The sequence below is a fragment of the Scyliorhinus torazame genome, chromosome 18, assembly GCF_047496885.1.
Source record: "Scyliorhinus torazame isolate Kashiwa2021f chromosome 18, sScyTor2.1, whole genome shotgun sequence".
In the NCBI taxonomy this organism is placed as follows: domain Eukaryota; kingdom Metazoa; phylum Chordata; class Chondrichthyes; order Carcharhiniformes; family Scyliorhinidae; genus Scyliorhinus; species Scyliorhinus torazame.
Window position 1 is genome coordinate 153,730,316 of NC_092724.1, and position 13,659 is coordinate 153,743,974.

General features: G+C 47.1%; 1 protein-coding gene across 3 annotated transcripts in view; it reads right to left on the minus strand.

The window, feature by feature from the left end:
* The window catches only part of cep131 (centrosomal protein 131), a 118,584-nt gene that overhangs the window by 14,548 nt on the left and 90,377 nt on the right, over positions 1-13,659 (minus strand). For all 3 annotated transcript variants that reach the window (XM_072483637.1, XM_072483636.1, XM_072483638.1), the window contains 4 exons: positions 11,596-11,713; positions 7,133-7,207; positions 3,754-3,896; positions 328-505 (listed from right to left, as the gene is read on the minus strand). In XM_072483637.1, the coding sequence (XP_072339738.1) occupies positions 328-505; positions 3,754-3,896; positions 7,133-7,207; positions 11,596-11,713 (514 nt within the window). The remainder of the gene's footprint in view (positions 1-327; positions 506-3,753; positions 3,897-7,132; positions 7,208-11,595; positions 11,714-13,659) is intronic.

The following is a 13,659-nucleotide window of genomic DNA, read 5'->3' on the forward strand; positions in this document are numbered from 1 at the left end:
ACTTGTGACAATAGAAATTATTATCAATGGTCAGCATTTTCACAAATATAATTTCACGATCAATTACGTCCAGGCAGTAGCCACTGGGCAACAATCTTGAATGGGAACTCTAGCCAACTTCTTCTTTTCCCTTAGCCAAGATTACTAAAGCCAATTATAGTTCCCAGACTGGCATCAAATCTGATTCACCATAAATGTGGAACTGAATGGACCAGCTTTGTGAACACTATGTTACTGAATGTCACTTATGGATGTGGTGCATGATAGGCTGTGGTTTTCAGATGTAAAGTATGAATGAGTATGAAGAAAACAAATCATCAGTTTTACCTTTCTTATATCTTCTATTTCTTGTTCTTTATATCTGAATAATCCCTTGAATCGGATAGTTTCTCCATCCGCATCCATCAGCCGTCCCTTAAGTTCATTGCATCTTTCCTGCAGATTGCGTTCAGAGCGCTCCAGCTCCCTCAGCTCAGCTTCGTACTTGTGTCGAACATGCTTAATCCTGCAAAAAGTTAATTTCACAGACTGGCTTGTAGTGGTGTTTCACTCTGAGTAATGCACAGCAGTACCACCTGTCACACCCAACTTGTGCATGCAACGATGCAGATGTTTCTGGGAGCATCCTACAGTTCTGGTGTAGTTTTGGACCCAGCGATGCATTAGGAGGAAGGGGGGAGGAGGAGGAGGAGGAAGTTGGGAGAAGGCTACCTGGACGCTGCGGGCCACAAGGCAATCATACCCTTTAGGTCAAGCACTGCAGATTTTGTCCGAGGTGAGGGACATGAGAGTTTTGGGGTGGCTCAGTGGGTAGTGGGTTGAGTCAGAAGTGTTCAAGTCCCAATCTAGGACTCGGTGGCCAAGGAAGATGCATTCATAATGCAGCAACGAGGTTTGAGTATCAACCTGCAAAATCCTTCCAACAGACACCTGCGGCAGGTGGTGAGAGTGAGAGATTGCTGGTCAGCTACATGATGGAAATAAAGTTTGAGTCTCTGCGATCGCTAGAGCATACGTGTAAAAGTGCTTGTTGACACAGGAACTCGGACTCCTGGGCAGGGTGACAGACGTGGCTCAAATTGGTGCAGCAAGTAATTGGGAAGGCAAATGAAATGTTATCCTTCCTCGTAAAGGGGCTGCAATATAAAAGTAGGAAAATTTTGCTACACAGTACATGGCGTTGGTGAAAACACACCTGGAGTAGTGTGCAGTTTTGGTCTCCTTATTTATGAAGGGATATAGACATGAGCTAGTGGGACAGGGTACACTGGGTTGATTCCTGTTCACCTTTGGAATTACATACCCCAGAGAGCTGTGGATGTTAAATCATTGACTATATTCAAGGCTATGATAGGCATACTTTTGAGCAAGGGGGGGCAGTCAAGGGTTATAGGGGAACAGGCAAGTAAGTGGTGGAGCTGAAGTCAATGAATTTCTTGAATGGCAGAACAGGCCCGAGGGGCCGGGTGGTCTACTGCTGATCATATACCTTCTGTTGGCATGTGCTTCTGCCTTTTACTCATAGAACTCAAAACATTGGCAAAGATGTGGTTGACCACACTTTCAAAATGATCAACTTCTTCCTGTGAGTTATAAGTAACAACAGAAACAAAGTGCTCAGTTTCTTGTAGTTCGAATCATAGAAACCTCCAGCACAGGAAAGAGGCCCATGAACCCTTCATGTCCCTCCTGGCTCTTTGAACGAGTAGGTCAACGTAGCCCCGCATCCCCAATTTCTACGTGTAACCCGACAAGTTCTTCATCCTTGAGTATCTATCTCAATCCCCTTTAAAACCACTCATTGAATCAGCTTCCATTGCCTTCCCTCCCAGGTAGAACATTCTGGATCCCGACTAATCACAGAGTTGGACCTGAGAGAGCGGAGGGCGGCAGATTCAGAAGGAGCCAGGTTGGAGTAGGAGAAGAGGAGCAGAGAGATCGAGACAGCTGATGTCACTCCGACAGTCCACAATGAAAAGAGGGAGGCGAGAGGTCCCAGGTGGAGGGAGAATGCTGGAGGTGGGTGAAAGGATCTGGTGAATGGGGGAAGGACTCCTGCCCGAAGAAGTGAGCACGGAAAGGATAGTGGCGGAATAAGAGTTCAGCATCATGTCAAGCCCAAAATTCATTGAGGTGGTGGGGTGTAAGGATTTTTTTTTCCATCCCCACTTTCCATCTTGTTTTTCCCTTACCACGGTCTCCATTCCCCCCACCCCCCACCCCATCCCACGAGGGCAATCTGTTCCCCTCCAGATTGTCCTTTGACATACTGCTTACCTTTTCTCTGCCTTTAACACATTCTGATCTCTTACTATGCCACCGTCAGCACCCGTTAGCCATGATGACCACCATTTACATCCCCTTTGTCTTTTTGTCCGTATCATCTTTGTCAATCTCTCCCTAGCTTTCACCTCTATTCAGCGCTCTCTGCTACAACATCCCCCTCCCCAGCAGAATGTAAACCTCACCCTATTTAAAGTTCTCTCCAGCTCTCCAGACGAGTCACCCAAACTTGAAACGTTAACTTTGCTCCCTCTCCACAGATGCTGTCAGACCTGCTGAGATTTTCCAGCATTTTTTTGTTTTCAACTCTTCTCTTGTTGAGCATTTTTACCGTTGATAATTTCTGGTCTCTTTCCAATAATGACTTTAAACGGAATTATAAAGTCATAGAATTTACAGTGCAGGAGGAGGCCATTTGGCCCATCGAGTCTGCACCTGCCCTTGAAAGAGCACAGTACCCAAGCCCACACCTCCACCCTATCCCCGTAACCCAGCAACTTTTTTGGACACTTAAGGGCAATTTATCATGGCCAATCCACCTAACCTGCACACCTTTGGACTGTGGGAGGAAACCGGAGCACGAAACCCACGCAGACACGGGGAGAACGTGCAGACTCTGCACAGTGAGCCAAGCCGGGAATCGAACCTGGGACCCTGGAGCTGTGAAGCAACAATGCTAACCACTGTGCCACCGTGCCGTCCTTATGTTGTGGACGGTCTCCTACCCTGATGCAGTCCACACGCCATACTTATTTTCCCAGAACCAGCATTGCTTCTTTCCCTGCTGGACTGCAGGCGGGTTGATTGGGAAAGTTTTCCTGCAATAGCAGACATTTCTCTCACTCTCTCTCCTGAGCACTATGTTTTCTCAGCCCACACTAGGGCCATTAAAGTCTCCTGTTTGGCAACACGTCTTTGAAATTGGGCAGAAAATGTGCTCATCTGGATCCTTCTCACCGTTTTGAGCTTGATGAAAAAAAGCACTTCCAGTAATACGACAGGACCCGGCTGTTCCTTATCTTAAGCTCGGTGAATTCAGTCGTGGAATCACCTGGTATATTTGTCCTATTTAGTCCAATAATATCAACCTTCATCAATACTCCCCACTTCCCCCTCTTTTTTTCTTCTCTATCACATTCGAATACTTGATAACCTGAACCTATTTGAGCCACATCTCTGTGAATGGAACCAGAAATAATCATTCCAGTTAGCCAATCTGTCTCCATGGTGTACACTAAACCTGGTTTGTCAGAGCACAGGTTTTTGCATCCAGCAAATTGAGCAAACAAGTTGAAACAGGCAGCGAGATGGTTTTCAATTTTAACATTCCCACATTAAAGGATCCCGATGTTGTGACTATTTTTGTTACACGGCCTGTCGAAAAATACTTTCAGCCTTCTAACATGGGACACAGTGAATTCCTTACAGGATAAAAGTTCGCACAAAAATAAATTCGGAAATTGCCCTTACGTATTTTCAGCTACCCTCTCACACTCGTGCTTAGAAATTCTGACTTCTTCTTCCAGGCGTTGAATAACAAGCTCAATCTCCTTGTCTCGTCCTTTGCGCACCTCTTCTTTTAATCCTCGTTCACGGGTAAGTAGCCATGCCTCCTGCAGGAGAAGGAATATGATTTAACCCAAGGCTAAGGATCCTCATGAAAAGCCCGATGTTGCAATTCCAACTCTGAAGATTCACTCTAACTCTGAAGATTCACTCTATCAACCCTGTGGTGATATGCAACACTGTAAATACACAAGGGGTTAATGTAAATACGTTACGACTAAGTAAACACTAGAGGGAGCACCAGAGACATTATGACATGCAGACATACAGCTAATGAACACATAGAATAGGACATGACCAATGGGCAGTCAAGACACCCAGAGGTGGCACTACCACAAGGGGGCATTACACAACCCATATATAAGGACAGGGCACACATGCTCTGCCTCTTTCCACAGGCGACACTTAGAGAGTAGGACAGGGGCAGATCAGAAGCATCACACCCACCACGTGGCTTGGAGCAGACTGGTTAGTCTGACTGAGTTACTATAGCAAGATTAGCAGGAGAGTCAAACTCATAGAGAACTGTGCTAATGGTTCAATAAATCACATTGAACTTACTTCAAAGTCTGGAGTATCATTTGGTCAAAGCTGCATCGAGTTGCAGCCTGTGTTATCCCAGAGTACATAACACAATAAACCCGTTCTGGAACATGTAGTACTGCCTTGCCAAACTGAAGTGCTACATTACGGGCCTGTCAGCAAGGTTGAAACCCATGGAATAGAAGGGTCAGTAGCAGCAGGGAAACAAAGTTGGCTGAGTGACACGAAACAGAGAGTTGCGGTGAAAGTTGTTTTTTTAGATCGGAGTAAGGTATAAAAAACAGGGCCAGAATTTTACCCTCCCCCCTTGTGGGTTCTGCATCGGGGGTGGAGTGTAAAATTGAATTATGCTGGGGGCAGCAGAGGCGGACTTCAATGAAATACACTGCACTGCAGCATGGAGCCGTGGCCAATAGGTGGGGCCCCATACGGAGAGGTGACTGTTGTGGTGGGAACACCGGGCAACAACAATCAAGTCGCGTAGCTCTAAATTTGATGATAGGCTCAAGTGATTGGTGGACTCCCCTTTAGAGCGGGAAAACTGTTTGCCAGACGTTGGGAGGTGGTGGAGATTTAGAACGGATCTCCGGATTTGGTGTGAAGTTTCTGAACTTTCAGTGAGTAAAGGTGCAAAGCAGCAGCCGGGTTTCTGGAATTTGGTCTGGCGGGCAGCCTGGGGCAAAGGTGAGGTCACCGACCTAACATCGGTGTGCCTTCCAGGAAGCCTTCAGTGAGATGAGGAGGAGGCGTTGGCCAAGCGACTCTCGACCTCCAGGCCATGGCTGAGGAACGAAGAAGGCCGGGCAACTACCAGCGCCCGTCTCGGGGGATTGGGGGCAGTGGCCAGCAGGAGCGGGAAAACTCGGTCAAAGCTAGAGACCAGCTAGGCTGAGAGTTAGAGGGTGGGCAACAACCAACGTGTTCCTTCTTCCTGTTGTTTCTGTATGTTGAATTCACTGCCTTTTTTGGCGTCAGTCATTTCTCTCTCTCAACAGTACAGGCTTGCTCTTGTCAGAAGTTAAAGCACACAACAGCAATCTTGCATTGTGTGAGCTGAGGGTGGGTGGGGTCAGGAGGGCATTGACATCATTGGGGTGGGACTCAACACTGTTGGGAGTGGGGCAGGGCATGACGTGGGCCCCCACAAAGAGGGAGCACGCAGGGCCCCCAAAGGTGTAAGTCTGTCTCTCTGGGACAGGCAGGCCACTGTCGGAAAGCCTGCCCTTGGCCCAATTAAGGCCCTTAAATGGCTGCCTAAATGCCGATTAAGGCTCTTAAATGGCGACTTAAAGTCCACTTAAGGGCCTTTTCCTGCCCAGAATCAATTTTAAAAAAATGTATTTTGAGTACCCAATTTTAGCGTGGCCAATTTGCCTACCCTGCACATCTTTGGGTTCTGGGGATGAGACCCACGCAAACACAGAGAGAACGTGCAAACTCCACATGGACAGTGACCCGGGGCCGGAGTCGAACCCCGGTCCTCAGCACCGTGAGGCAGCCATGCTAACCACTGCACCACCGTGCCATTTATATACAATTCTAAAGGGGGTGCAGGAGTAGAGGGACCTATGATGAAGGTGGCAAGGCTGGTTCAGAAAGCAACTATTAAAGCATGTGCAGTCTTGGAAATCCCCTGGTCGTCACACTCCGGCGCCTGTTCAGGTACACAGAGGGAGAATTCAGAATGTGCAATTTACCTAACAAGCATGTTTTTCGGGACTTGTGGGAGGAAACCGGAGCACCCGGAGGAAACCCACGCAGACACGGGGAGAATGCGCAGACTCCGCACAGACCGTGACCCAAGTCGGGAATCGAACACGGGCCCCTGGTGCTGTGAAGCAACAGTGCTAACCACTGTGCTACCGTGCAGAAAATAGCTGCAATTATGCCAGTAAGTAGAAGCTGAGTACAGGCTGGGGAATTCAGGGTGAACGAATCTCAGGAGGCAAGTTTGAAACACTGTGAGGTGGGCCATTGTTAAAGTTGTCCAATAGGAGCAACGTTTGGAGAGAATTCCAAAGAAAGATCTTCGAAGATGAATCTGAGGATCCGTTGTTCGACAGAGCTTCAATGATATGGTGTTTACTGACATCTGGTTGGGTTCCTGAGAAATCCACGGACTCTGTCGTGGTTGCATCTGTCATTTACTCTGTAGTGTAGTGTGATCCAGCACAGTCTGCCTGTTCATACTTACCCTGAATGTTAGCATATAAAGTAATTGTTTGAACTTTCTGACCGTGGTCGGTAAAGTAGGGCAGCACGGTAGCACACGTGGCTAGCACTGTGGCTTCACAGCACCAGGGTCCCGGGTTCGATTCCCCGTTGGGTCACTGTCTGTGCGGAGTCTGCACGTTCTCCCCGTGTGTGTGTGTGGGTTTCCTCCGGGTACTCCGGTTTCCTCCCACAGTCCAAAGACGTGCAGGTTAGGTGGATTGGCCGTACTAAATTGCCGAGTGTCCAAAAAGGTTAGGAGGGGTTATTGGGTTCTGGGGATAGGGTGGAAGTGAGGGCTTAAGTGGGTCGGTGCAGATTCGATGGGCCGAATGGCCTCCTTCTACACTGTATGTTCTATGTATGTTTTTGTTTGTTGAAAACCCGTGTAATCGTGCGGCTTTATTCCAAAAGCAGGCATCTTGAACCTCAAACTTTATCTACTACAAACAAAATGTTGTTGGTCCCTAACCGGATGCTGGGGTCTGGTAACTGATCAGAACAATATTCTTAACGTAATTACATTTACCTGTTTCTTCATGTAATTTTCTTCCCAGGCATGTTTCTCAATTTCTAGTCTTTCTTTCAAGGATTCAATTTCTGCCTGATCAAATAAGCACACATAAATAATTTGTATAAATTGATTGTTCTGTTTATACGCATTTCCTTCCAACCAAACAAAAGGGCAGTTTAAGATCCAAAGTATCTCTGCCAAACTTTAGCACAGTAATAAAAAACAAAAGACTCTATCTTCTGCCGCAGTAGTTTGGCTGATTGAGGCAGCGGGTAGCTCGGCCTGGAAGGATCCAAGTTCACTGAACCGGCTTACACCTTGGCAAAGGCTACAACTGACATCAGTGCCTCTCGACTTAGGGGGCGGCAGCAAAGCTGTGCAAGATTCATGCTCAGTTACTGTAGCTAGAAATGTCATCTGTGGACAGAATCCTATCCAGCTGTAATGACTGTTGCCATTGAACCGTCCGCCTACACATACTGTCGGGCCACATACAGGACTAACAGTCACTTTTGTTGATAGATCAGCAAACAATCGAAGTCTACGGAACTACACCCGTGCAAAAGGTATCTGGTGTTTCCAGTAATAACAGGGAGGGAGAGGAGAGGGACAGTGAGTGTCAACAAGGAGGGAAGATAATTTCCACGAAGGATATTTTGCAACATTGACCAAAGGACTTCGATATTGTGAGTGAAGCTACCATGATTTGCTATAACCTCTTTCCCACATGCAATAGATTTGGCGCAATATTGATTTCTATAGTATTCGCTTTTCTTTAAATTTAGAAAGCCCAATTCTTTTTTTTTCAATTAAGGGGCAATTTAGCGTGGCCAATCCACCTACCTTGTAAATCCTTTTAGGTTATGGTGGTGAGATCCAGGAGAATGTGCAAACTCCACATGGACAGTGACCCAGATCAGGGATCGAACCTGGGTCCTCGGCGCTGTGAGGCAGCAGTGCTAACCACTGTGCCGCCCTATAGTATTAGTTAAGGGCCCTATAGTACTATTTAAATGTCTTACTATTAAGAGTCCTATATTATCACTTAAGTGCCTTATAGTATTATTTATTCTATATCATTTAAGAATCCTACATTATTCATAGCAGAAGGAGGCCATTCGGCCCATCGAGTCTGCACCGACCCTCTGAAAGAGCACTCTACCTCTGCCCAATTATTGTAGCCCTGTCCCCATAGCCCCATCTAACCGTTGGACAATAAGGGGTAATTTAGCATGGCCAATCCACCTAACCTACACATCTTTCGACTGCGGGAGGAAACCGGAACACCCGGAGGAGACCCACGCAGACACGGAAGAACTTGCAAACTTCACACAGGCAGTCACCCGAGGTCGGTGCTAACCACTGGGCCACCGGACTGCCCTTTATGATTTAAGAATCCTACATTATTATTGAGTCCTATATTATTATTTAAGAATCGTATACTATTTAAAGAGCCCCGTATTATTATTTAGGAGTTCTATATTATTATTTTAAAATCCTACATTGTTCAAAATCAGAGGTTACCATTCTTTTGCGAGTCTTTGTTTGTTTCATTGGAAAGGCAATTGCCTCAAGGCTAACCCATTGAAAAGGCAAAATGTTACTAAATTTCTTCAAAGCTTTTACAACATTTTAATCGGGTGCCCATTAACGTGGGCTCTGAGCGAATCCTGAAAACTAACACCCCTTGGGACCTGTTGTGACGGGAATCACTGACCCAAAGTAGGAGATTTTGATGAACAACGCTTGCCACTTTCCTCCGTATTCCTCTCGACTTCAAACAGTCTCAGTCCCTGCTGTAGCCACAAAGAGAGCCTGGCCTTTTTTTTTTTTAAAAGTGCAGTCTGACTTTAAGGGGCACAAGCTAGCTTGAAATGGTGCTAACCTCGCACAAATCTGGGCTCTCTGCTGAGGCTTACAGCTGCTCACTCAGCAGTGCCTTCAATGCTGAGCTGCAGGCCACAGGCAGCAGGAAGTTCATAAGCTGCCCTTATCACTTTGAACCAGCGCAGGGTAATCATGTGTTGCTCTGCCGGCGCTGGATTTTTGGGAAATATCCAATGTAGCCCCCAATACTACTAAGATATTGTGTGGGATTTAACATTCATGTTCACACTGTGTTCGTTAACCTTCTCCAAATATTGCAGCTAATGCATTTATTCCTTTTAAATGGGTTTCAGAAACAAATAAATAATTGGCAAACTGTCTCATATTTCAGCAACAGGCACTTTTAAGTGCCATGATATATTGTTCGTGGATGTTGCATGCTGGACAGTATTTATAACTTGCAGCACAGGTTTTGCTGTGTTGGAGGTCTTCCCTGTTTTGGGATTCGACCTGTCCGTCCGTGGGTCCTGTACACAGTTAAAGTCCCCCCCATGATAGGTCGGTGCGTGTCGACGTCTGGCATTTCCGCCACGGTACTCTTTATAAACTCCCGCGTCATCCCGGTTGGGAGCTTACACGTTTACCAGGGCACCGCTGGCCATGACGTACCATCCCACAGGGTCCGTAACTGTCCTCGTCACCGTAAACATCGTCCTCTTATTTAACAGTATGGCTATCCCCCCTGGCAGGAATGGTAGGTCTAGCCCACCCAGCCCTTCCTTACCCGCAGTCGGTCTTTCTCCCTCAGATGCGTCTCTTGGACAAAGACTATGTTGGCTTTCATACTTTTCAGGTGGGCGAAGCCTCTGGATTTTTTCACCGGGCCGTTAAGTCCCCGACACTCCAGGTGACTATCCTGATGGGGAGGAGGCTCTGCGGGATCGCCCATACTTACCTGGTGGACGCGCCCCTGCACTCCTGGGTTTCCCTTTGTTAGAGGGCCATCATAAATGACCGTGGGCACATGCTCACCATGAGGTCGGGCCCTTGCGCTCTGGGGATTCCCTTTGTTTAGGGACCCTCAAAAGTGGCTGCATGCGGTGCCTTTGTGTTCCAAGGCACCATGTGTGGCCGGTTATAGCCAGCCTCATGCCCTGACTATCTTTGCTCTTCTTATGTTCACCTATGGTACTTTCTCTCCCCTACCTCCCCTCCCTGGAGCTGCCCTGGTCTGTTGAGGCCGTCCCTAGATCTTTCATGGTGCTTTCCTGGGCTTCCAGCCGCCTCTCCGCCTTGTCTAGGGCCACCTGCATGGTTGTCAAAGCTTCTGTGACCTCCACCCTGACCGTCCAACCACCCCTAGTGAGCGGTGTCATGAGAATGTCGCTTTAAGAAATGTTTTAACTGGTCATGTTACTGCAGTGATGTCAGAGTGTGGGTGGAGCTGAGCTCTGGTTCTGCTTTTTAGTTTCACTTTAAGAAACACTTGGGTGTGCCTGTGTTTTTTTTGGTTTCATTTTTCAGTGTGTTGCAGCTAAAGTCAGACAAAGCAGCTGTAGTGTTGAGCTCTCTGCCAAGAAAGACTATCTCTGGATCATTTGTTGAATTCAGAATTATACATGTTCTCAGTAGTGAGTGTAAACCCTGATGTGCTTCTGTTTAAAGGTTTGTTAAGTCTTCTGGGTGTTAAAAGGTCAGCTTACAGATTACTTAGTGTTGTATTCTTTGGGGGATGTATTTGATTTACTGGTAGCTAAGATGTTCACTGTTTGTTTTAGAAAGGTTAACTTGAGTTCATAGAATAAACATTGTTTTGCTGTTTTTTAAAAAAATACTTGTCCATTTCTGAAGTACCACACCTGTAGAGTGGGCCCTGTACTCACCATACCACAATCTATTAAAAGTTGTGGGTCAGATGAACTCCATGACACACTTTGGGGTTCTCTAAATCCTCGCCCATAACAGCGGGGCGGGGGGGAGAGAGGGGAGGGGAAGAGAGGGAGAGGGGGGGTTGAGAGAGAGAGAGAGAGAGAGAGGAGAGGAGAGACTGGAGAATCCCACCCCATAAACCAGGCTTGCATTCCCTGGAATGTCGAAGGTTAACTGGCAATTATTTGAGGGTTTTTTAGGATTTTGATAGGAAAAGTAAATAAAGAGAAGTTTTCTTTCATGCTGGAGGAAAGGTCTAGGATGAGGAAACATAACCTCAAATGGAAAAGCAGGCCATCCAGGAGAGAGGTCCTTCAGCAAAGGGGTAGGAACTGTGGAACTCTCTCCCTCAGAAAGCAATAGGTGCCAGCAACTTTAACTTTGGGACTGATAAGATTTTTGTCAGGCAAATTCATAAAGGCTGTGGAGCCAAGGGGTGTGGTTGGCATTAAAATACAAGACACCCATGATCTCAGTGAATGGCAGAAGGTGCCAAATGGGCTAATCCTGTTCCTACATATTTAGGATAAACACTGCCGTGCTACTCAATGATCTGCGAACATTTATGTGCAAATAGCTGTTTCTGCGAAACGATACGAGGGTCTGTCAAGCACCCGCACAAACAGAGGTGGGAGAAAATTGGCAAGAAGCAAAGCCACAAGGATTATACAGCACAATAATATTAAAACACCATGCCAATTCTCGACATGCACGAATTATACCTGGTGGCGTCTTTCTTGCTCTTCCTTCGCCTTTTCAAATTCCCCTTTAAGGGCTTTGGTTACAAGGGAAGAATTATCCTCCAGCTGTCGCCGCAGTTCATCCAACTCAGTTCGATGCCTATAGTTTATAAAAATATACAATTGTAAAATATGTGTTTGCAATGGGCAGAACTATCCCCGCAGCCTTGCTGCCTTCAATAATTAAATTGATAAGATACATGTATAATCATTCTAATCTGGCACACTTGCCCACTTTGTCATATCACAATGTCTCCCTGACACTTATTTTCGTTACACCTCGCTGTCATGTTTTTCTATCAGAAATAAACGTGTCTGCTCATTCGCAAATGACTGATTGCGTTACCCACGGTCAATGGATGCATACAAGATGGAAGAGACTTCAAAAACTCACTCCACAGAAAGGGAGAGGAGAGGGAAGGGATGCGGAGAAGTGGCCGTAAACACTATCCAAAGGCTTCACGAGACGATGAGCAGTACAAAAATCAGGGAGGTTCCAGGTTTAACTCCTGGTTCGGGTAGGGTTTTCCGAACTCCACCAGGGGGGGGGGGGGGGGGGGGGGCGGGAAATCCAACCCAAGTCCCCAAGCGGCTGTTACGCCAGCAGAATTTCCCGTTCATGACGCACTGGGTCATGTACGGGCGCTGTCAGGGGCAGTGCCAGGTGGCACTGCTAGGGAAGGGGGGCTTCTGTCGGGGAGGTCCGTAGGGCAGGGGATGATTACCTCTGTCCATGGTGGTGTCCGTGTTGGGGGGGGATTTTTAAAATATTCTTTAAGACTGGGGCGTCCTGTGAAAAGGGGACCGATCTCTTGACAGCCGGGGTCGCTGACGACGCGGGCAGTGTGCCGTAGCGGGACCCGCTAAATAAAATATATTTTAATTAAGTGTCAAAAAAAAGCCGGCAGTGGAGCCAGCAGGCAGCACACCACCTTTCCCACCTGCGTTAACATGAAAATGAAAATCGCTTATTGTCACAAGTAGGCTTCAAATGAAGTTAACTGTGAAAAGCCCCTAGTCGCCACATTCCGGCGCCTGTTCGGGGAGGCTGGTACGGGAACGCTTAGCTCAAATACGATTAAATTCTTCCCAATGCAACTGGTCCCAGTCCGCTCAGGTTCTCTTGCTAGTCAGCCTAGAGTGGACATCAGCTGACCTTGTATTTGCCTTGAGCGTCGCTGCTTTGTGCAGCATGCTTAAACCCCATTGTCTGGGCTCACACATGAAACATGACCACTTGGGCAAGTTACTAGAAGGCTCGCATGCTGTCATGATTATCAGGAAGAAAAAAAGATCAAGGAAAAGTCTGAGGGGACACATTTTGGGAGGTCTTACAAGGCAAGGGAATATACAATGAATGGTAGGACCCTAGAATGTACACAGGATCAGAGGGAGCTTGGTGTGCATGTACATAGATCTCTGAAGAAAGCTGGACTGGTAGATAAAGTGGTTAAGAAGTCATATGGGATACTTGCCTTTATTAACCGAGGCAGAGAATGTAAGAGCAGGGAGGTTATGATGGGGATGTATGAAACGCTGGCCAGGCCACAGCTGGAGTACTGGGTGAAGTTCTGGTCGCCACACTATCGGAAGGATGTGATTGCACTCGAGAGGGTGCAGAGGAGATTCACCAGGATGTTGCCAGGGCTGAAGCATTTCAGCTGTCACAAAAGACTGGAAAGGCTGGGGTAGTTTTCCCTGAAGCAGAGAAGGCTGAGGGGAGACATGATTGGGGTGTACAAAATTAGGAGAGGCATGGATAGGGTGGAAAGGAAGGAACTTTTCCCCTTTGCAAAGGGGTCAATTTCCAAGGGGGCATAGATTTAAGGTAAGGGGCAGGAATTTTAGAGAGGATGCGAGGAAAAACCTTTTCACCCAGAGAGTGGTAGACTGCCTGAAAGGGTGGTAGAGGCAGGGAACCCTCATGACATCCAAGAAACATTTAGATCAATGCTGGAAATGCCATAGCACAATGCTATGGACCAAATGCTGTAAAATGGGATTAGAGCAGATAGGTGCTTGATGGCTGGCCCGGACATGATGGGG